The sequence below is a fragment of the Leptidea sinapis genome, chromosome Z (assembly GCF_905404315.1).
Source record: "Leptidea sinapis chromosome Z, ilLepSina1.1, whole genome shotgun sequence".
Classification (NCBI taxonomy): Eukaryota; Metazoa; Arthropoda; class Insecta; order Lepidoptera; family Pieridae; genus Leptidea; species Leptidea sinapis.
The window spans coordinates 8,998,606-9,023,027 of NC_066312.1; the positions used below are offsets into that span (position 1 = coordinate 8,998,606).

Sequence of the window (24,422 nt, forward strand, 5' to 3'; positions counted from 1 at the left end):
ATACGTTCCTAACGCGTATCTATGTGTAGCTAGTAGAATGTTGCTTCTTATGTAGTATCACATTGTAGTATAGCCAATCTTAAATTCAAAATTACACGATTTTTTTATAACTATAAGAACTTAAGAAAACAAAAATATTTCATTTTGTTGTTATAAATTTGCAAATTAATTTTCTTCCGTATTACGCATTTGTTGCATAGTGACGTCCAAGCTTCTACTGATTGGTCTTTCAAGAACGATTTGCACTGTTTTAACAGTTTAAAAAAAAAGTATACTTTGTTGTCTTTTTCTGTAGGGAGAAATTGACTTAAATCGGAAAGTATACAGCAAAAATAAATATATTATGGTTAGATACTCGATCTGATCAAGGAATCAAACGCTTTTTAAACTTTTTTACACGCTTTATATTAGCTTCACTTGTATGTTTGTATGTTTTTTTTGTATGTATGTTTTGTAACTGACTCCTTAAGACGCGATTTTGACCCAGTTTAAACGGTCAGATTTCATTCAAACTTTGTAGATTTATCGAGGACCGATGACAATGCACTAATTTGATAAGATATTTCCATTATTCAATTTGCAAAATAAGATTTTTGTCAATTTATGTAATTTTTAAATAAATAAATTACTAATAAGCGCCATCTAGTAATTTATTGTAAACTACAAAGGAATCGCGCGACATGTCAAGACAGTACAACAAAATTATAGTGTCTAATTCGTTTAGAAGCGAATAGATGGCGGTGAATTTGTATTTCACGCCAACTAGCAGCATTTTAATAAACTCTTAAGGCAATTATGAAATGATATCATGGAACGTACGCGTATACAAATGACTCTGTAATGATGAAGTAATGTTCTTATTTACGATAAGATGGCGCTGTTTAAGCAATCTATTTCCATTATAAATTACTAGCTGACCCGACAGACGTTGTTCTGTTCATAATAAAAAAAACTCTTGCGGATGGAATTTTGGAAAATCCGTTCTTACCTCTCGGTGTTAAGAATATTCCTACAAAATTTCAAGTCTTTAGCTTTAATGGTTCCAGAGATATCGTGATGAGTGACTAGTAATATATTAGCTAATTATTATAGGAGCTAGTGCGGTGATCTCCAGCTGGCTGAATTAAGTGATCTTTCAATATAACTATATTTTAGTTCATTCATTCATTTTAGTTTATACGCAAATATTAAAATCCCTTCATTCAATCTAAAAAAAAAAAAATAAAAATAAATAATAGTTTAATTGAAGTATGTAAATTAAACAAAAAAATTAAAAGCGTGTTTTTTATTTTTTAAACTATCATTATTTGTAACAAGGGACGAGATGAGCAGAACGTTCAGCTGATGGTAACTGATGCCCATTATAATGCAGTGCCATTCAGGATTCATTACCTGAATTATTAATTATTAATTTATTCTTTCTTTACCTTTATTTATCCTATACATTAACTATCTTATGGATATCCTTACTGATTTTATGACCTTTCTAAAGCAATTGAAGAATCATTTCCGTGGAAGATGCGTATCGCGGACTTATCCTGCTACACATTGGAAGTTCGCGCGGGCACCGAACGTTCTGGACGTGACAAGTACATGGGTGCGCTCAAGTCTCAGCTGCAGGCGTCCCGAGTACCAATGCCAAGAACTGTACTCGAAATTCTAGCAACCAGCTTAACATTGTCAATAGTCACCAAATCCCTGCAGATTACTATGCCTAAGAAACCCCAGGCGAAGAAACGTGATGATGAAAGTAAAGAGGACGATGTAAGTTCATTTAGTAAAATTTCCTCTCAAGTGAAATATTTTGAATGATGTGGTCTCCCTCTGATGTTTGACTTTTATTTGCAGAAAACTAAGTATTTTACTGGAGGATTTAATTTCAAGCCATCATCGTTAAAAGAATTTGTACGAGGACCTTTAAGGTACGTGTGGTTCAATTATTACGGTAATTTCTACCAAATTTCAAGTCTTTACGGCTTATGGTTCCAGAGGAGGAAGGGAGTAGGAGGAAACTATATGTCGTGTAGATTGTTGTTTGTGTGCATAACGTACAGTACCAATTAGAGCAGGGCACGTGCCTTGAACGAGGTCAAGATGCCATCTTTGATTGTATAGGGGACGCGGACATTTCTTTTCGGAGTTCAATGGCTGATCGAGCTGGACAATTGCTGAGAGTATATTGGATAGGTTTTTAGAGAGCGGAGAAGTAAGATAAACGTAAGATCGGTGACTTGAACTCGCTGCTCGGTCTTACTTTTCTTTTTTCTAAGTAAAGTGACACAATATTGTACAATCTCAATCAAAATAGTACAAACTGTTTAACATTGTTTTGTGTTCGCATTTTACCATAATGTCGCCCGCTAAGCCCTCGACTACTAAAGGACAATGCCAACAAGAATAATGGTTTTTATATATATACCAATACGAAATCGTGTTTGTCCAAATATAAGTTCGAGGGGTGAATCACATGTGCCCCAATAGAGCTCACTTAGTGATGACCACGACCACTCTGCCAATAGTGTCATGAAGAAGAAGTAGAAAGAGACTTACGATCTCTTATCTCTTACGATCGATTAAGACCAAACGTTGGCTGTTGATGGTCAAAGTCGGACTAATTACCAGTTCCCTAGTGGCCACTTTGTTGATAATAATATATGCGTACATATATAGGTTTTTATTGTCAGGCAGGTAATAATATATTTCCTTTTTCTTTTCCAGTCGGAAGAAATCCCCAAGTCCAGAGGTAAGTTTTAATAGTCAATTGAGTATATATTATATCTCAAATTTTTAATTCCTACAGGCTCTTTCGTTTTTCAAACACACACACACGCACGCACGCCCACACGCACACACACACACACACACACACACACACACACACACACACACACACACACACACACACACACACACACACATACACACATACATGCACGCACACACACACTCACATACACAAACACACAAGCATACACACACACACACGTAATATATATTGGAATGAAAGCTACGAAGCGTCCGGCGAGCATGTATGAAAAGAGTAATTAATATAGAGGACGCGCTAGAGGATTGTAAGAATAGAAGCAAGTGGCGTTCTGTTGCTTCTGCCTACCCCTTAGTGAAAACCAATTTCTAGAACAGTGATTCTTTACATCATTTTACTTTAATACTTATTCAAGCTGGGCTTATAATGTAACCTATGATGTATTTTCAATTTTTCTAATTAACCTCGTCGTTCTAGGGTATAGTAAGTTTAATTTCCATTACATTAACGGAGAAGTAGATTTTTAAGTTCGGAAGCGTGTGGGTTTGCCGTGGTCTTTTGATGACACGATTGTTAAGCCAATCAAGCTTTATTAATTATAACATTTGAGACCCAGTATCCCTTTAACTCTCGAGGCACTGAGAAGAGCATTATCGGAGAGATTTATTCATTAAAGTTTTATTTTTCAGCCAAAAGTCGAACCAGCCGAGGCGCAGCACGCACAGACAAGTAGGAGCGGCCCCATAGTCTCATTTGGAGTCAACCTTCATGCGGACACCCCACCGGTTATTGTTAGACTAGACCACGATCAGGTACACGATGACTATTATTATATTTTATCAAAGGACGACTTCTTAAGCCGCGCTGGGTACTTTATTTTGTATATATACATTGAGACTCAAATGACAAACGAACGGATATCTAACGATCGTCTGCGTACAGTCAGATTTACCCCCCTGCCCCCTTTTTCTGAAAGACTAATGAAACTTTTAATATTAAACGTCGGGTTAACTAAAATAAAAAGTCAACAAACACGCTTGTCAATTTCACAGGACGGTCAATCAATTTGGTTCCCCAAAAAACGTTACTTAGAAAATTAATTTATATTCTTTGATCATTTTCATTTGATGTGTAATTTGTTTTGATTTCATTTGATGTGTAATCTGGCCACACAATTATTTCATGTTCATATTTTATTACATATTCAGCATATTCTTCACGATTTCATGCAATACTGTCAAATTTGCTAATAGATCTTGTTTCGGGATCACTGACTATATACCACTGGACTGACGGCTGTGAAAGTGCTTTTGTGCCAGTTTGATATTCGCCATTTTGGCGCTGTTGGCCATGAGCGAGAGTCTGCGGTGCTAAAACTAGTGATGGCAACCTCAGCAAACATCGATAAACTATTTACAACAAAAAATTGTGTACTTTATTACGTTGAATCTTAAAGTATAAATAACACGAAAATCGAACGAAATTTATTCAAAATGCAAAAATACTTCAGAGTATTGTACCTTCCGTCTCAGCCATTTGTATTATACGTCAAAATTAGTTCTGGACGCTCTCGAGTGGCGCTTCAAATAGGCACAAAAAATTAGCTGTCAAATCATATAGAACAGCCTGTCCTGCTCAGGATGGATAAAATATTACCTACTGTCATCATTGAGTATGTTTTAAAATTCCGCGACTTAACAAAAAGGCATATTAGGTGTTGATTTTTATTATAAAATGACCCAAGGGTAAATGATCTCAGCGTAATGGAAAAGGTTAAGATTTTGAATTTGAAATATAAGTAAATGCCCACTTTTATAACACTGAATTCTTGTATACATAATTATATCACCGTTTTGTAGGTTCACGCCGTAGCTGTTGCCATTCATTGTTTTACTCACTTGGGAGCCATACTGACAAGAACACCAATGCAATATCCGAAACAAAGCTGCTCATCGATCGGCATTGCACAAAGAGCGCTAATACGGTAATTATTTTTATTTACCAGTGGGAGGCTCCTTTGCACAGGATGCCAGTTAGATTATAGGTACCACAACGGCGTCTTTTTCTGCCGTGAAGTAGTAATGTGTAAGTTTCGGTCTGACCGACGCCGTAGCTAGTGAAATTACTGGGCAAACGAGTCTTAACATCTTATGTCTCAAGGAGATTGTAGCAATTGTAGTGCCTCTCAGAATTTTTTGATTTTTCTAGAATCCTGAAAGGCACGGTATTGTAATGGACAGGGCGTATCAATTAGCATCAGCTGAACGCCAAGCTCGTCTTGACTCTTATTGTCATAAAAAAATCTTTCTTTTTCTTATGTAAAACGTAGTTTTTTTTTTCGGGAAAAACACAGCTTTCATGCAGTACACATAGTAATTCAACATTTTTGTGATACATAAGCCTTGTTCAATATCTATTTTAATTACGTATACCAAATTGACTTGTGACTCTATAACTCATATTTGCAATAAATTATCTTTTTTACAAAATATTTATATAGTTTGGTGAAATATATACATTTAATGCAGATCGGTATCTGAACAAGATGAACAGCGAAGTCTTTCCGAAGATACGAGTGAGCATAGGTCGGAACAACTTATCAGCATATTCGAAGCGCACCGTGCGAGAGAACGTAAGTGTTTTTTTTATGTGAGCAATAATGATAAAAATTAAATTTATTAACTAAAGATAACTTATTCTAATGTACAAGTTTTGTATTGTTACTAAAGGTGCAAACTGTACAGAGAACCAACGGCCGTTTTCAATAACGTATCTCTAGGTACGGATATATGTATTGCTAACACCGTTTAATGAGAAGATCTTATCTATCCATAGTTATATTATATTATTAGTTATACTCCAATGCTATCTGTTTATAGGTTATTGAAAACGGCCGTAAGAGTGAGATCTGTAGAGCGTACTTAGGATGATATAGAGCTTACTTAGACTTTACTCACGTAGAACATAGCTGAGTGTAAGTTTAGTATAATCTTTAATTTAGTTTTTATAGTTATTTGATAACTGTATAAATTATGTATATTAGAATATTAATTTTCATTTGATAAATTATCCTGAGCTTAAGTTTAGACAGCCCAGTGCAAAAATCATGTTTGCGTTTTATCACACTCAGCTCAGTTTTCCATGAGTAAAGTCTAAGTAAGCTCTATATCATCCTAAGTTTTGAATACTGACTACTAACTATTAAGCCTTGAATGCCAAATACCGTCACAACAGAGAAACTCTTTTGTATGTGCATAAAAATCTATAATCACATCCCAAAAATAATAAGAGAGGTATCGTCAAATAGGAATTTCTCATCTAAATTGAAAATATACCGTAGTAGAAACTGCTTATATTCATTAGATTAATATTTTCAACTAAAAACTTGACTATATATTATATAATCTTTTGTTAAATTGATATTATTGTTACTAATGATTTAGAAATGTATTTTATAAAATTTGCACGTCATAAATGTGGCAAACATGTACTTTATAATATTTATGTAACATCAATCTAACATGTTTATGCAAATAAAAACTTTGACTTTGAACAGGATAGCGTTCTTTTTAGTTCCGTTCTCAAGTTATAATATTCCATGTATTTCAAAATTGTGGAACGGACATCCTTTGGTGGTTTTACCTAGCCAGTATGACATGGATATCTGGAGAAAAATACGGGACTCTTACTTTATTTTGCATTATGTTGCCAAAATTGAACACATTATAATTATTCTACCCAATAATGCACTAATTTTAGGTAGTTATGCCTTCCGTAGATAATTACTCATTTGCCTCAACTCAAATTTTGTGCTGTATTCCAGTAGCAATAACAGGCTACATATATGCAGATTTTTTGTGTGATTTGAATTACAATAATGATTGATGAGACTGATTTTTGACAAATTACAGAAATATTTTACGCAGTCATAGAAAAGAGAATAGTTGGAAATATGTAGATATAAATAATGCCGACGATGCACCCTTAGCTAATCATTATTAGCATTTCAGCCGGATGACGTCCACTGCTGGTATCCAAAGATCGGTTCTGCGCTGCCTTCATCCAACCTATTTACCAGTGCGAGGCTCCTTTGCACAGGATGCCGCCTAGATTATTGGCCACAACGGCGCCTATTTCTGCCATGAAGCAGTAATATGTAAATATTACTACTGTGTTTCGGTCTGAAATGCGCCGTAGCTATTGAAATTACTGGTCAAATGAGACTTAACATCTTATGTCTCAAGGTGACGAGCGCATTTGTAATGCCGCTCAGAATTTTTGGGTTTTTTAAGAATCCTGAGCGGTCCTGCTCGTCTCGTCCATTAGTTTCATTAAAAAAATATATAATTTCAGCCGGATGACGTCTACTGCTGGACAAAGGTCTTCCCAAAAGATCGGTTCTGCGCTGCCCTCATCCAACCTATTCCGGCGATCTTCACCAGATCGTCGGTCCATCGTCCAGCCTACCATAGCCACCTTACCTATACGACCTATATGTATACCTAAATGATATTGTTATAATATTGACTCACGCTTATCCAGTCCTTTTATTTAAGGTATATGATTATTAAAGACATTTTTTTGTCATCAGCTATTAAAGTCAAAACGTTCTTCTGGTGCCAATGGGTAATAAGCAGGGTATCCCTCGTGGTTGCCTCGCCTTGCACCAAATTGGCCTTCGACACGGAAGACGTCATCGCCAGCCTAGATCTACAACAGCACTACAATCAGTTGAAGATTAAGATTGCCTGCGGGTCCGTGCGACATTACGAAAGGTTAGTTTGAGTAGTTCTAGGTGGCTTTGTTAATCTTAAACTAGGTTATGCCTCTTTTATAAATTATTGAAGGAAATAAAATAAAGAATTTGAAGGTTCTACTTTTTTATGTAAAAGAAGAATAAACGAGCTTAGGGTCACCTGGTGTTAAGTGATGACCGCCGCCCACATTCTCTTGCAATACCAAAAGAATCACAGGAGCGTTGCCGGCCTTTAAGGTGTACGTGTTTTTTTTTAAAGTACCAATGTCATATCGTCCCGAAAACACCGCACAAGGAAGCTCATCTCACAGCTTTGTAGTACATGGAAGAAAGTTCCTTGAAAAACCGCACTGTGAAGGACCACCAAACATCCAGATGGTGCGGATGATATCCCAATTATATTAATTATCTTATTTATCTACTTTATATTTATTTCCCTAAACCAGCGCTCTGTTTTGTTCTGTGATTTTTTCCAATATCATTATTGTTTAACAATGCAAGCTACAAAACGCAGTTGTCTTTTATAATCATGTATATTTCAGAATTCACGGAAGTGACGATTGGAAAGCGGGCGTCCTAGACGGTCGTGTGTTAGAAGTAGGTGAACCTACCAACGCCATGGAGGAAAACAATTTCCTTGCAGTAACAGTGACTCAAGCGCAGTAAGTATTACTTGCACGCACAGTCAATTAGCTAAACGTCACTATTCTCGTATATTATCTCGTACCTTATTATGAAGAGGTTCGTTTGTTAAACGGAGGTCAGACTAGTTTCCAGCACGTGACAAATGTACGTTATGTTATGGCACCAATGTTTATTTCCAAAACCTTCCGTTTAAAATGACACAAGAATCTAAAATTTTCATTCTTATTTAACATTTTTATTTATGATATTCAATCTGGTAGAAGACCGAGTAGGAAAACATTCTCTCGCTCTATTTCTCTAGTTAATCTTATATTATTATGTAAATCTTTTTGCAGAATATCCAATCTACCTGAAAGTTGGAAGGAAGAAATAGACCCGAAATTAATTGAACAGAATGCAGTAAGTATTATGAATTGTTTATGTTTATATAATCAAAGAAGTTAAAATTTATTACGATAAAGCTATAGTCTAATTAAATACTAATTCTTTATTAATTCTTTATATAAATATCATTTCTTAAGGATCTGCTTATAAATCAACCTGGCTCATGCGAAGAAAACTGCTAACCTACCGATTGGGCTATAGTACAGATAGCATATTAATTGTAATCCATCGTAATGACAACTCATTGATGCACAGTGAATTCTTACGGGATTTTTAGCTAGTCAACAAGTTCAAAAATAACACGGTTTTTGTTACTTTGATTCTTGATAAAAGGCCTAAAAATAATGAATGAAATGAGTGATAAAAATTTTAATTATAATATATATAATTTAGTCGATTTTAATGACGTAAAAATAGTATCACCGATGTTGATAGATATACATAAAAAATACAATTGTTATTAACAAATTATGATAGAAAAGGATGGCATTTTGATTTTCGTTAATAACTCAAAAAAATATTAATATTTTAGACATTTCGAACCTTGACGAGAAGTTTTGAATAACAATTTTCCGACTTCCGAGAATGTGTCTTTATTATTTATAATTTTAATCTAATGCTGAAAAATACGTCGCGGCCATTACGGAATGCACTCACTACCGCTAAAAGAAAGTGTAGCACATAAATAGCATTACGCATGTATGATAAAAGTACTTAAAAACTGTGACTTTTCTCACAAATTTTCATTTTCAAAATTACAAAGTTATTTGGTGGTCTTCCAGTGCTGTTTGCGCTAGTAGTCAGCATAATGCTAAAATGTCACCAATATGTGACATACAGTTTATGTATTTGGTTTATTTGTTTGTTTTGTATTATTGAAATATTGTGGTAATGTAAATAAAGTAATAGAATATACTATTGACAGAAAGAGGACAGCGTGTGGGAGATTTACGCGACAGTAGCGCCATTGGAAGCAGCTATACAACCTGAAGTGCTGGAACAGATCGTGAGCTTAGTTCGAGATTTGTCGCCTAAATCGTCCTGTCCCTTGAAGTATGAGGCACGCAGGTATTTACACAGAAGATTGCGTAAGATGATTTATCACAGAAGTAATACATCGCTCCATCCATTTGACCGCGTGCAACACACAATCAATTTCAGAGAATAGATCAATAGAGTCAAACAGCTCCAATTGTCGGGGACCCAGTGCTCTATGAACGGCTGGATCACCTGGTGTTGCGTAGAGACGACGCTTCATTGTGCGTGTTCTATCGCATTTATTACGAGGAGTGTTCCTAAAATTCTGATTCCTGCCGCCGAATTCCTCCTTCGCACGACACGCCACAAGTTAGGATATCATCCCCACCATCTGGATGTGTGGCGGTCCTCCACTGTGCATTCTTATTAGTTCTGTTCTCAAGTTACAATATTCCAAGTGTTGCAAGAGAATGTGGGCGGCGTTGATCACTTAACACCAGGTGACCCGTACGCTCATTTGTCCTCCTTTTTCGATATGAAAATAACGTTTACTCAAATAATACATTAGAATACCATCGAGGAACATGCCACATAAATTTCTCCTGCTTCTTCTGCGTTGTAAACAATTTTAAATAGCTTTTTCTTCCTTCGAGCAGAAATTAAAGCTTAAGTATCAGAGTTAATGTTGCTACATTCTATTTGGAAGCCCTATGCCCTGTTATCGCTATCAGATCATATGTCCCTAACAAGGGCCTTTGATATTTCAATTGTCTCATAGATATATTTTTAATTTTAATTAATCTCATTCAAGTACAGAAAGTAAGGGATTGTTTTTTGTTTCATTAAAATTCTGGTTGCTTTATAGTTACTCATGTTTATACATGAGCGATGTATTTATTTCAAAATAATGTTGTGCCCATGTTAATATTTTTAATGATATTTTTTTAAACAGTAGGTATATCATTTTTTAAATTATTTTAAAATACTTGAAGATAGTTTTAGTTTTGTTGTAGCTAATTAAAAACAATTCCATTGGGGCTAGGAACGTCAGTTCTATAATGGAATATTGTAGATGTGGATTTGAAGGATCAGCCTGATTTTGTCACTTTTGCTCATCACTCAGAGTTGAAAACTCATGTCATAAACAAGTGGGTCATTAAAAAATCTACTAGGACAGTGGGTATATAATGGGACAGAACAGGTGGTCCACGATAGTAGTATAACAATCGTTTCGAATTACAAAACAATCTAAGACCTTGTATATCTTCAGATCTTGTCCCATTCCTTTCAAAGCTCTTCCGAACGCTCGTGAAATAAACTCATCTAGCATATGTGAATGAAACAGAAATGAGACTTATCGCCGTCATTATTTGGATAAAGACAAGGTTAACCCGTAATACCACAGTATAAATGTACCCCGGCAGAAATACGTGTGGTGGCAGTACTATACCGGGTAAACACTGCACATACAGTCAGTTATATTGCTACTATTTCCAGAGGAAGTCTATGGCTATGGCCGTTATGTCTCACACCTTTAAGGGCTTTTTTTTAATAAAAATAAGGGACGAGATGAGAAGAACGTTCAGCTGATGGTAATTGATACGCCCTTCCCATTACAATGCTGTGTCGCTCAGGATTCTTGAAAAACCCAAAAATTCTGAGCGGCACTCCAATTGCGCTCGTCACCTTGATACAGAAGATGTTCAGTCTCATTTGGCCAATAATTTCACTAGCTGTGGCGCCCTTCAGACCGAAACACAGTAATGTTTACACATTACTGCTTCACGGCAGAAATAGGCCCCACTGTGGTACCCATAATCTAGCGGGCTTCCTGTGCAAAATAGCCTACCACTGGTAAAAAAAAGGGCTCTTCCAAATTATGGTGAAGTAAAGCTGTATAACATGACGTGTGAATGAAACAGAAGGGAGACCTTAATCGCCGTCATATATTAGGTCCTTAAATATGAAATTGGCGAATTTCGTACTGGCCACTTTAATTACGATGTTCTCCTCTTTGGTAAGGAAATTCAAATTTGTACACCTATTTACTCATGTATTTGTGCTTCGATGACCGTCATTCATTTGTTTTTTTCTTCTATTTTTTCTGTTTGCGTCACTCATTTTACAATATGGAAAACTTAAAGTATCGCATTATTTACGAGTACGAGTTCCGCCGTGGCACTAGTGCTGCGGAAACGACTCGAAGGGTGAATGATGTGTATGGCGGTCATGTTGCAAAAGAAAACACAGTTCGTTTTTGGTTACAACGTTTTCGTTCTGGAAATTTCGACCTGCAGAACAAGCCCCGTGGACGGCCTGAGACCCAAGTTGATAATGAAGTATTGAAGGCTATTGTGGAAGCGGATCCATCGCAAACCACGTCCGAGTTAGCTGCAGGCTGCGGTGTTAGTGATAAAACTGTTTTAATTCACTTGAAGCAAATTGGGAAGATTAAAAAGCTTGAAAGGTGGGTACCTCACGAATTGACTGAAGCAAACCGGCAAACGCGCGTCGACTGCTGCGTTACATTACTGAACCGGCACAATAATGAAGGTATTTTAAACCGAATCATTACCTGTGATGAAAAATGGATTCTTTACGATAATCGGAAGCGCTCAGCGCAATGGTTGGATCCTGGCCAGCCAGCCAAATCCTGCCCCAAGCGAAAATTAACCCAAAAAAAGTTACTTGTAAGCGTTTGGTGGACTAGTGGCGGTATTGTTCATTGCAGTTTTCTCAAATCTGGCCAGACTATTACGGCTGATGTCTATTGTCAGCAATTGCAAACCATGATGGAAAAGCTAGCGGCTAAACAACCTAGGCTGGTCAATCGCTCCACGCCACTGCTACTTCACGACAACGCTAGACCACACACTGCACAACAGACGGCTACCAAATTAGAAGAGCTTCAATTGGAATGTCTAAGACATCCTCCGTACTCCCCGGACCTTGCTCCAACAGATTACCATTTTTTTCGAAATTTGGACAACTTCTTGCAAGGGAAAAAATTTAACTCTGATGGGGCAGTCCAAATCGCCTTCACAGATTTTATTGATTCCCGTCCGACTGGTTTTTTTTAGTAAAGGGATCAATGAACTACGTATGAGATGGCAAAAGTGCATAGAAAACAATGGTTCATACTTTGATTAATTAAATATATTATACTTAAAAATATTCGACTTTTTGTTCCTCCCATACAAAACGCCAATTTCATATGTAAGGACCTAATATATGTAGACAAGGTTAACCGGAATATAACAGTAGAAATGTACCCTGGTTTTGGCAGAAATACATGTGGTGGCAGTACTATACCGGATAAATACTGCACATTCAGTTAGTAATATTGCTACTATTTCCAGGGCAAGTCCATGGTTGTGGCCGTTTTGCTACGTGAGTGCGGGTGGACTACGCCTACTCATCACAGACAACATCGAAAGCAATTTAGATGACACGTTTATATTTTCTGTGAGTATTTTTTGTGTGAATCGTGTTTGAATAATATAAATTATTTCATAAAAAGTAATAAATATGCATCAACCTTTAGAGCTGTTTTTTTTTCTGTTTTCAGCTGCTGAATTCATTGTTTATGTAAGGATGCTTCGGGAACACGATGATCGTGATAACTGTCACATTTAGTAAATACAATGATTTATTAACAATAACAGGTCGACCTAGCACCACAAGCAGCACCCGTTCACGAGTTGACGAATGGACCAGCCATCGTTCCCTTCGCACACATTTGTAGGAAGTAGACGACCCGGCACTCGACGCCGCCGCAAGCTATGCCATTCAGTGAGCATGACAAACCATGTTATAGCACACCTACACATGATAACTACAAATTAACAACATGAATGCTCTAATTATCACAAGAGTTACTAAGATTGTGTTGTGAAAACTTTTAGCAATACGCTTTTTAAAATATGTACTTTGGACTTTCTGGTATTACTCTGCACCTGCTAAATTTTTTTTTAGGAGAAGGAAAATTACTTAACGTATTTAGATGACCCTGAAACATGACCCCCTATGCTGGTAGCTCGAAAGCTTCGAACTACCCAAGCTAACCTGGAACCGGACTTTATAAGAGCTGAAGACTCTCTTCTCGCCCAAATCTTAACCCCTTGGTCTTTAAATTATGGTCAGTTTTAGAAAATATGACTTGCTCTTTCTTTTTAGAACAAGCAATGAAAAATTTTCCATGGCAACAGTACGAAAATCCATAGTTTCTTGGCATTCGAATATATTTCTTATTTATTCATTGTTGAAAGTTCAATAAATAAATATCTATAAGCTTATTAATATTATGTCGTTAAACAATAAATGCTTTTATATGTGTAACAAATCTTATGCCCAGACAATTTATAATACCAGGGTATGAAATTGCCGTTTTGTACTGATAAATTAAAACGGGTTGTTATTAGGTAAAGTTATCTTTACTCTGCCATCTTACTTAAAGGTCATTTATGCCTTTGCGGTAAAACTCTACGGACCTGGACTAACCAAATTCTCCAAACTATTGTTTGTTTACTTTTTAAACGAAAATAATCATTTTTTCCAGGTTGGCAAAGTGACTGTCAATCCTCATCCGGAGAATCCCATTTGCAGGTAAATCAAAAATGTCAATTTGTGCCTCATTTCATTACACATTTACATATATTTGACAGGGCGAAGCCTTTCACATGGTCAGGATCCTCGTTGTTGGCCATTGTTGTGAGCCACCAAGTAAAACACAGACTTACATACACATAGTATAATAATCAGCAACAAAGGTTACAATAGAAGTAGGTCTTCAAGGTAAGGGTAACGTAGAAAGTACTTACCTGCTAACGAAGATATGACGTGTAAGAAGTGTAATAATTAGAAAGGCGTGCGCTAATTTGCAACAAACACTCCCAAGTTGTAGTTTGTTTTGCATGTATGTTTTTTCTATTATATTATGTAAATATTGTGTTTGTTACAAATACATATATTTATTTATTTCTTTCATCACAAACACAGCAATTACGTAAACGTTTAACATTAACGTAATAAAAACGTGGAGTTCCCGGCATGCGCGTAAGACATAACCAATGTCGATGTGTAAATAGTGTGAATAAATGGCTGTGCATCATAGCTTGTCTTTTCCTAAACAGCTTTATCTTTATTATTTTTTTGGGATTAGAATGAGATTAAGCCGTCACGCTCGGTAATGTAACGGTACTCGGGTAAAGTTGACACTTGCTCGGTGAACATTGTTATGCTTCGTATATCGTCGTCTTGTTTACCCTTCTGTCGTGTGGTATTTACGCACACCGCTATTTTTATTTAAGGAGTCACTTGGATACTCCTTACATAGATAGTGCACTATTATGCAGTTTTTGATGAGCATCTTCGTTTCACTAACACTAATCCCGCGTGAATTAAACGCAAGATTCAAAAGTTAAATTAAAACCTTGCTTAAAAAGTCCCTCTTTAAAATAACTTGAAATTGCATCATCACGCTTATCAGACGTTAGGCATAACCTACGTGTTTATATGTATTGTACATGTAAGGGTATGTGTTAGTAAATAAATATCTTTTAAATTAATATTCTCTGTTTAATTTGATCTAAAAATGTAATAAGATAATTTGCGTGTGCGTATTACATACACATTGAAATTTCACCATTTAACATATTATGTGTATTATTTTTAAACAGGCGCACGATAAAGTCTGCAACAGAGAGCACATGGGCAGCTCTTAATCCTGGGTTAGAAGGACGACAATATGAGGTGCTTATGCAGAATCTCGCCGTCCGTTCTACAAGTTTCAAACAATTGGTAAACAGTTTTGAATGTCAGCTGTTGTAGAAAAGCTTTAGTATTCGAAGTTTTTTGTCAAATTCATTTTCACTGAGGAAACGAACTTTTTAAATAATCGCCAGTTTAAAAAACCAATAAAATAGCACTGCCTGATAAAACTAAAATATTGATTTTAGTAAAAAGATACTTAGAATACATTTTGTTCGAAATTCAAATTCATTTTTCTTTATTGGTACCAAAAGTAATAATTAATTATAAGTACCTAATTACATGGTTGGGACCTTCTCTAAGGTGACAAAACCTGTGTCAGAGGATCCTGCTCTTCGATATCTATAATCATTAAGTAGGTACCTACATAACAATAATAAGGTGTGATTGTGTGTGTGGCGATGCGTGTGTATGTATGTATTTGACATTGATTATTATTGTTATTTTAGACCGTTGAATCTGAAATGCTTCGAAGCACGAGTGGTGAGAATCCAGCTTTCAAATGGAGTCAACCAGTCATATCACCGACCATTACGCCTGTCTTACATTCGTAAGTAATATATCTTTTCGAAGTGCTAATTGTTGAAAAAAATACATTTATTGATCTAAGGTAGATCCTTTTATAAACTAACTTCTAGGAATAATTATTAACATGCTTGAAAACTATATAATATACAAGAATGCTCGAGGAAACGTGAATTAATTAATTATTTAGATTAGAATCCATAATTATTATCCAAACGTTTTGAGTTTTCTTGAGTTAATTCCGCCAATATTCGTCTTCAAACAATTCGACACGTGTTTCACCGACAGTGACTGAGTCTCGTGCCAGAGTTTGGCGAGTCAACATCTCCTGAGAATGCCTCGTTTGGAAGCGGAACACGAGTCGAATTGCTTGAAGACGAATATTGGCGGAATTAACACTAAAGAAAACTCAAAACATTTGGATACTTGTTTTTGTTGTCCATTCTTCATGTTTTTTTTACGGTACCAGAGATAAAATGCAAAAACTAATATAAAATGTATTTAGACTTAACAGACAAAACGAATTGTTTCAGGGTAGATTTAAGTTACGTGCTGGCACCGGCATTGTTCTGTAGCGGGGCGCTCGTGTACGGCCCCGCCGTGGAGGTCAACCTGGTTTCCGACTGCGCGATCGAGCTGAGCTTGAATACACTCCAGGTGGCCTTGCGTGTTATCGACAAGATCAACAATGCGTTACAGTACAGGTCACTTATCGCATTTTACTATGTTGATTTCTCTCAATGATTTGAAATATAATAATTTTCAAATATTAAATGAAAAGCATAAAAGCATTTAAGGGGCCATCATTAATATAATGTCACACTTTGAGGGTTAGGCCCCTGTGGCCCAATTTCATATCATGAAATTCGTGTGACATAATTTATGTATAACTTCTATCGGAATATTCTTTAGGAACGCTCTTTTAGTTACGTTTTTTTGTCACCTCGCTGCTTACACAATATAAATTCAGACGTAAACTTTGTTATTAATATAAGCGAAGTAAAGTTATTTCAAGTTTTAAAACTATTTGTCCTTAGCTTACATTTGTCACTTCAGAATTATATGACAGGGAGAAGTAATTTGTAACTTGGATTAACTTTACCCTGCGTTTATTAATGAGACAAAAAGTGTACATGTTTTTGTTCTTAATATTTCTTTAATCTTTAAATCAGGGAGGGGAACTCCATGATGTTGGTTGAAGAGGCTGTGACTTGTCCCTACTCGTCGATGTTTGTGGATCAACAAAGTCTGGACTCGTCTCAGTCGGATAGCGATGCCGTCATAGTGGAAGGTGAGTGTATTTAACTCTGCTCTAGAATGATCCGTACACGAGCACTAAGTATACAAATACTACGCGGACAAACACTATGATAACATAAGGCGGTATAGTTCTAAACAGATATGTTAACCATAAAAGAAGGAATGGAGGAAAATGTTTATACAGGGTCTGTCGTAAATAATGGATAATCCGATAAGTGGGGGTAACCCCGATGTCAGGCTACAATAAAATCTAATTTTTACGTCAGTTTTACCAACAGTGTAAAAATGATGCATACTTTTAGTTATTTTCTAAATTTTTGCTCCTTTGATCATTCAATCGGTTGCCATTTCTTTAAAATTAGGTATTTTTGTGTATTTTTTTGGCATCGTACTCCTAAAGACTTGTTTTATTAAATTTAATTACATTTATAGCCGTTGGTATCGTAAAATTATTATTAAAACTATCATTTTAAGTAATTTTTTTCCGTTTTTTTGTAATTACTTGTAGTTTTGACCCTTGATTGTGAAAAAAAAAAGTATGGTGCTATAGCTGCCCATTATCTTAAAAACATGTCTAGTATGTGCAGATTCTAAAAAGGTATGATAGTGGGTACCTTAGCAAATAATATTAGCTCCAGGAGCAAAAGAACTAAGCTAGGTCGGGATTTCAATTTCTCAAGTAATGTCATAATTTTCGTGATTTAAGCTATAACACACCAAGACATGATTTTATTCCATTAAGAATGCAATTTTAATCTAAATAGTATCTAATCATCTGTTAATTTGCATTCGTAAAAATACATGTGACTATGTGTAACCAGTGACTACAAGTTTATTCCAAATTCAAAGAGATCTTCAGGTAAAAAAAACAACAAAGACGGTTATACAAGTTTGAATATTATTTCAGAAATATTAAGAACTAGTCCGGAAACAAAGAGTACAGTCAACGCAGACTCTGGAGTCGACACGGCTACCTCCCAGTCAACGTTCAAATTGAATTATCCCGAAACTTCGGCACAAGCCAAGAAGTCTGTCTCCATTGCATTACCTAATTACAAGTGAGTACATAACAATTATCACATATCAGACAAAAGACACCTAAGACTTCAAATAGATATTATTAATAGAAATAATATTTTTTTTTTCAAAATCAAAATTTATGTAAATAACTTTGACAATTATGAGTGTCAAAGTTATGAATTTTTCAATTTACGACTTAACATCCGAAAGATTGAGCTTTAATGAGAAAAAGTAGCAAGAAACTCTCTCTTAAATTATCATAATTAAATTTAAAGTCTTTTACATCATTTTGAATATAACATATTCAAGGTAATATAATTGATAGTTCGGACGTTTTGACTTACTTGAGAAACTGAACCAAAAAGAAGAAAGAAGCGTAGTATGTACACACAAAAAATGAAGGTATTTATTGAACAAATAAATATTTTTTTAATAAAATTGTCTTAAGAAATTTTATCACTAATTAGCAGAGACGGTGATAATTTTGACCGATCACTCCAAGCAACACTATTTCTTTTGCATCTTTTATGAAACAGCCATCCATTCCGTCGAAATAATTTAGTGTTTTTTTATGAAAATACTATTGTTTACTGAATAACGTTGCGTTACCTGTGCCATGATACTACCACACACACAAGCAACATTCAAGTAAGAAGGTCTGCCACGGGAATTTAACCTAAATAATTTACACCACTAGATATGGCACAAAATTTAAACCTGAATAATTAAACCACTATCAATGGCTTTCAGCGTTTTCCACTTCACCAAGTGGTTCTTCCAGTTCACCTTCCGTATTTAAATGACTGATTTGTTATCGATAATACAAAAAATGTATATTTTGCGAGTACACTCAATTTCGTATAGATTATATCCTCAATTGTGAACTTTTATTATAATGGGACATATTTTGAAGTATACCATAAAAAACAATTGCATTGAAAGTTAACAAACTTTAATGAATACTAAATAATTGAAAGCAAAACCCTTAAATATACATAAGTTGATTATTACTAAATATTTTAATGAAGTTTAAAATAAAAATAAAAATATGTTTATTCAGCATAGGGAGTGACAGTAACATAACATATAACAACCGTTGGTTAACGTCATGTAACTACATCAGTTAAGGCGCTATGACATGGGAAGAAGAACTGATAAGAAACTCCCAGTCCATCTTGTAAATCATATAACAAATTATCCTATTTAATATAATGTTATGCAATTTGAGGTGGCTTGCACAGAACCAGACAAGAACCACGCATCATTAACCTCCACTATATAAGCCTTCTTTTTCAAACAAACTTTAATATATTTGTTGAATTTGTGCTCAGTTAATCCTAGTATATTGTCTGGTATTTTATTGTAAAATTTAATACCAAGATCTATGAAGGAGCCCTTAACTCTAGCTAACTTACTAAACGGTCATCCATCATTATTACTGTTTAACTCAAAATACATATTTGCAGCATGAAGCCATCAGAATACATGGAGATCTTCGTGACGATGGGCGTGATAAAGATATCTTTGTACGTCAGTGACGATGGTTCCCCCGAAGTGACGGCACTTCGTCCACCCGCAGTTACCCAACCGCAGAACAAGGAAGCTGATGAACCAGCGATCAAGGTTAGTTTTATGTACATTGATAGGCATATGTTCGAGAACCATTGAGAGCCTATTTTTCTTTTTATTAGCCACTTATAGTAGTTTATTTAAATTATGTACAGTTATTTTGATTTTGCAATATGAAACCTTGCTAGATCACTTTTGGTGTCCTCTTTAAGTCCGTTTAACCCGTTATGAAAAGATTTCTGGCCGCTTTTAGTTTTTTTTTAATTCAGGGACAAACTAGAGTCGGCTCCAATTATCATATCGTTCGATATCTTACTTAACGAGCAACATTTGTCTAATTTGCTTACAAATTGACATTTCATTTCGACCTAAAAGTCATTTTGACAAATATTAGAATAGAGATCGAATAAAACTTCTATGTTTTTCAGAGATGTTCAAAATTTTAGTATATAAACTTATATTTTGATATCTATAATTGATCTGTTATTATGTGAATAGTGTATTAACTGTATGTAAAGGAATAATAGCGGACAAGTGCAAATCCTGTGTGTGATACTTATTCTTGCACTTGCTTTTGATTTGCTATGAATGTAATAGGTAATATGCTACGGTACTCATTGGTTACGCTATAAAGAAACAATATTCTCAGACACCTGAGGTGAAATTGAAATAGAAAAACACAATAACGACTAGACAATTTTAACAAAATCAGTGACAAAAAAAATCAGTTAAATGTAAAGTTAGGGGTGAACGTAATTAATAATTTTAACAGATAACAATCTAATTTACAATAATGGGTTGACTTTCCAAACGGGCAGGGGTTCCCCTTACATTAGTACACACTACACGAAATTCTCTTAAATGAAGCGCGCACGGGCTTATATGGACTCGCCGACGGGCCCCACTGCTTCCAAGATGACATCTGTCATCACTTCACCATTACGCCTCCTGTCATCCCTTCGATGACGTTTCCGCACTTTGTGTCTAACAATATTTTAAATATATTTTTCAGGTGATAATAGACGAAGCGAAGCCTAAAAAAAGCCACGGCAACACTTCGGTATCGTCGGGCCAAAGTCTCACTGAGACGACAAGACACGAGGACATGGTTAAACAGAGAACTCACTTTACAGTAAGTACTACATTATACCTTATAGTCAAATGTCAGAACTGTGTCCTCTCGTTCAGGTAAGCTCGAGTCGACAGTACGAATGTCGCGGTGAGCTAGTTGTATTATATTATACGAACTATTCACTTCAGTTGTGTGACCTTGAGTACCTTTAACGGGCCAGCCGTTTTTGAGATTAGTTGGTACAATAATTTTATTAATAAAAATTAAGTTTTATGTTATGGTATGTATAATATTTATAATAATAATAATAGATCATTTATTTTCAGGTTCAGGGTTAAACCCATAGATCTACAAACAATCTTAACTAAAATTACTATTTTATTATTATTATTGTTACATTGCTTTAGTGTACCTTAAATATTATACAGCTTATATTTTTATTTAAAACTGATCTGATGTTATTTTTGTTGTTTCAGAGCGACCATCCACTGACACGTAAAATTGAAGGGATTATTCCTCTAATCAACGTGACACTACATCAACCGAACTTATATTATTGGCGAAGAAAGATTCATAAAAACTTGCAGGTACAATATAAGTAGTATTTAAATTTTAAAAAGTAACGTAACTAAACAGTTGAATGATAAACGTTGATGATCCATAGGTCCTTAGTACATTTATTTAAATATTTATTTTGTATGAAAATGTCACTTTTTCAATTTAAAGTTTTTAATAAAATATTTATTTTGCGATAGTTCTGTAGGCTAGTGTTACTTATATTTTTATTTATTTCATAGGCATGCAATCCATACTGTATGTGTATAGAATGTCATCGTTGGTAAGCCTAAAGATATAATACTTAAGGTGTATTTGCAGGTTTCATTGTTCAATTTATGGGTGGGTTTTGGCACAAGCGATGAAGCATGCAATGAAACGCTATTGCGCACTGCTCAAGGTTTATCTGATCCAGAAACGGATATACCTCCGGCTTTGGCGACACTAAGGGCCGAACAAATACCAGGTAAAGAGATTATTTTACATCACTTGCGTTGCAACAGAGCGTCGGCAGGAGTGGTCACATAACCATCAAGTGACTGCTCTCTAAAAATAAGTAACCGTTTACCGTTTCCGTGGAAAACCAATCCGATATGCAAAATTACAGATCAATCCAAAAGCTTTCTGATATTTGCAAATAACAACATACTCGACCTGAAAGCCCCTTTACGAACTGATGCAGCTTCATGACTTTTAACAAGTGCAATAAGCAGAATGTTATTGTCACGCCCTATGGTAAATATATAAATTTATATTCTGACGCTGTCTCGAAGGACATCAAGCATTTACATCGAGCCACTCTATTTAATTAAAAGTGATAGAGACCAAGCTTCAGTTCTCCATGGATGATACGGAAAAGAGTATAAATAAATTTTCTTGTTAACCCAATAGAATTTCGGCATATTTTCTGTCTTTAACAGTATTTACAGCTTCTTTACACGCTTTAAGACTGCCAGATTTCATTCAAACTTTGTAGATTTATCGAGAACTCATGACAATACACTAATTTGATAAGATTATTCCATTATTCAATTTGCAAAATAAGTATTTTGCCAATTTATATATTTTTAATAAGCGCCATCTAGTAATTTATTGTAAACTAAAACGGAACCGCCCGACATGTCAAGATAGTTCCACAAAATTATAGTATTTAATTCGTTTAGAAGCGAATAGATGGCGGTGAATTTGTATTTCACGCCATCTAGCAGCATTTTAATAAACTCTTAAGGCAATTATGAAATGATATCATGGAACGTACGCGTATACAAATGATTGTGTAATGATGAAGTAATGTTTTTATTTATGAAAGGATGGCGCTGTTTAAGTAATGTTTCCATTATAAATTATTAATGCGTGATTTAACTGAGCTAATTATTATTAGAGCTAGTTCGGTGATCTCCGGCTAGCTAAATTAAGTGATCGTTCAATATAACTAAAATATTAAAATCCCTTCATTCAATCTAAAACAAATTACTAAAAAATGTAAAATTAATAATAGTTTAAAAAAAATTAAAAACATGATTTATATACAATTCAAAACTAGAAATAGAAAATAAATTTTAATAAATTTAAATTAAAAATAGCGAAAAAAATATATTTCACTATAAAAAAGCGTGGGGTGCTTTTAAAGATATTATTAAAATAATAATTCTTCTACACCCCACGTCTTTATAATAAAACTGGCTGACCCAGCAAACGTTGTATTGCCGAGATTAAAACCGCGATACAAAAGTAACTGTTGATCGTAGATGGGTGAAAATTTGAAGTTGTATGTCTTTTTTAATGCTGACTCATAATCAAACAAATTAAAAAAAAAATGTCAAAAAAATTAAAAAAAAAATTCATGTTGACCACCCTTAACATTTAGGGGAATGAAAAATAGATGTTGTCCGATTCTCAGATCTACCCAATATGCACTCAAAATTTCATGAGAATCAAGCCGCTTCGGAGGAGTTCAATGTTTAACACCATGACACGAGAATTTTATATATTAGATTAGAAATATATTTTTTTTCACTATTTTCAATTTAAATTTGTTAAAATTTGTTTTCTATTTTTGAGTTGAATTTTATATAAAGCGTGATTTTTAGTTTTTTTAATTAGTTCCCACAGTTATGGTCATCGACAGATGTGTTGGTATACCTATCGATAGTACGATATACGAATATTTTAAAACTGATACCTTTAATAAAACCTTTTTAATAAACCTTTGAAATGTTTGAAATGATCAGTGTCGGACAGAATAAGAGCGGTACAAATATAAATAAATAAAAAATAAATTAAAAGGTTTTAAGTTGTAATATGTAGAGATGGATTGCATATTTACCTGCTTCATATAATCTTGTTATTAACCGACTTCAAAAAAGGAGGAGTATCTCAATTCGTCGGTATCTTTTTTTTATGTAACCTATAAACTTTCGACTGGGTGAACTGATTTTGATAATTCTTTTTTTATTTGAAAGCTGGTGCCCAAGTGGTCCCATTGTAATTTGGTCCAGATCTGACAGTGGAATCCATGAGAAAACCATAAGTCTTAAATTTTGCTATACATACGTATAGCAAAGTGGATGATAAATTTACGAATAATTTAATATCGCGCCAACCGATTTCGATGATTCTTTTTTATTGGAAAGCATATACTTCAAAGATAATTTAGTGAGAGTTTGGTTAGGTTCTGATTACGGAATCCATGACAAAGTAACGGAACGCTGTCTGTAATCAAATTGCAAAGTACTTACGTTCATTGCTGCATTGAAAAATGTTGTATATTTACACATATTTAGACAAATTGTTAGTTAGTATACTAAAATAAAAAAAAAATAACAAAAAATTAACCGCCTTCAAAAACACTATTCCAAAACAATAGATGTAATGTGCACTATAAAGTATAAAAATAATTGCGTGTTTTTATACAATCTAATTAATTAATGTTATTCTAGTTACGATTATTGTAATTTTTGGAGTCGGTGTCATCCAAGATGGGTTTGTTACTACATACATAGTTATAGGTGAGATGTGCTTGAGTCGTGAGGAGGCGAGAGGCGAGAGCGGGTTGCGGCGGAAGGACACCGATTCCAAAAGTAACAATTAATTAGATTATATAAAAATACGCAATTGTTTTTATA

At 34.8% G+C, this 24,422-nt stretch overlaps 1 protein-coding gene across 1 annotated transcript in view; it reads left to right on the top strand.

The window, feature by feature from the left end:
- The window catches only part of LOC126978332 (uncharacterized), a 109,550-nt gene that overhangs the window by 23,974 nt on the left and 61,154 nt on the right, over positions 1–24,422 (top strand). Inside the window, exons 24-44 of the mRNA XM_050827066.1 lie at positions 1,493–1,764; positions 1,849–1,922; positions 2,719–2,743; positions 3,454–3,576; positions 4,624–4,748; positions 5,293–5,396; positions 7,356–7,539; positions 8,063–8,182; positions 8,501–8,564; positions 9,475–9,617; positions 12,887–12,992; positions 14,086–14,132; positions 15,206–15,326; positions 15,746–15,846; positions 16,355–16,525; positions 16,994–17,112; positions 17,989–18,139; positions 19,568–19,724; positions 20,683–20,802; positions 21,219–21,329; positions 21,619–21,763. Of these exons, the coding sequence (XP_050683023.1) occupies positions 1,493–1,764; positions 1,849–1,922; positions 2,719–2,743; positions 3,454–3,576; positions 4,624–4,748; positions 5,293–5,396; positions 7,356–7,539; positions 8,063–8,182; positions 8,501–8,564; positions 9,475–9,617; positions 12,887–12,992; positions 14,086–14,132; positions 15,206–15,326; positions 15,746–15,846; positions 16,355–16,525; positions 16,994–17,112; positions 17,989–18,139; positions 19,568–19,724; positions 20,683–20,802; positions 21,219–21,329; positions 21,619–21,763 (2,583 nt within the window). The remainder of the gene's footprint in view (positions 1–1,492; positions 1,765–1,848; positions 1,923–2,718; positions 2,744–3,453; positions 3,577–4,623; positions 4,749–5,292; positions 5,397–7,355; positions 7,540–8,062; positions 8,183–8,500; positions 8,565–9,474; positions 9,618–12,886; positions 12,993–14,085; positions 14,133–15,205; positions 15,327–15,745; positions 15,847–16,354; positions 16,526–16,993; positions 17,113–17,988; positions 18,140–19,567; positions 19,725–20,682; positions 20,803–21,218; positions 21,330–21,618; positions 21,764–24,422) is intronic.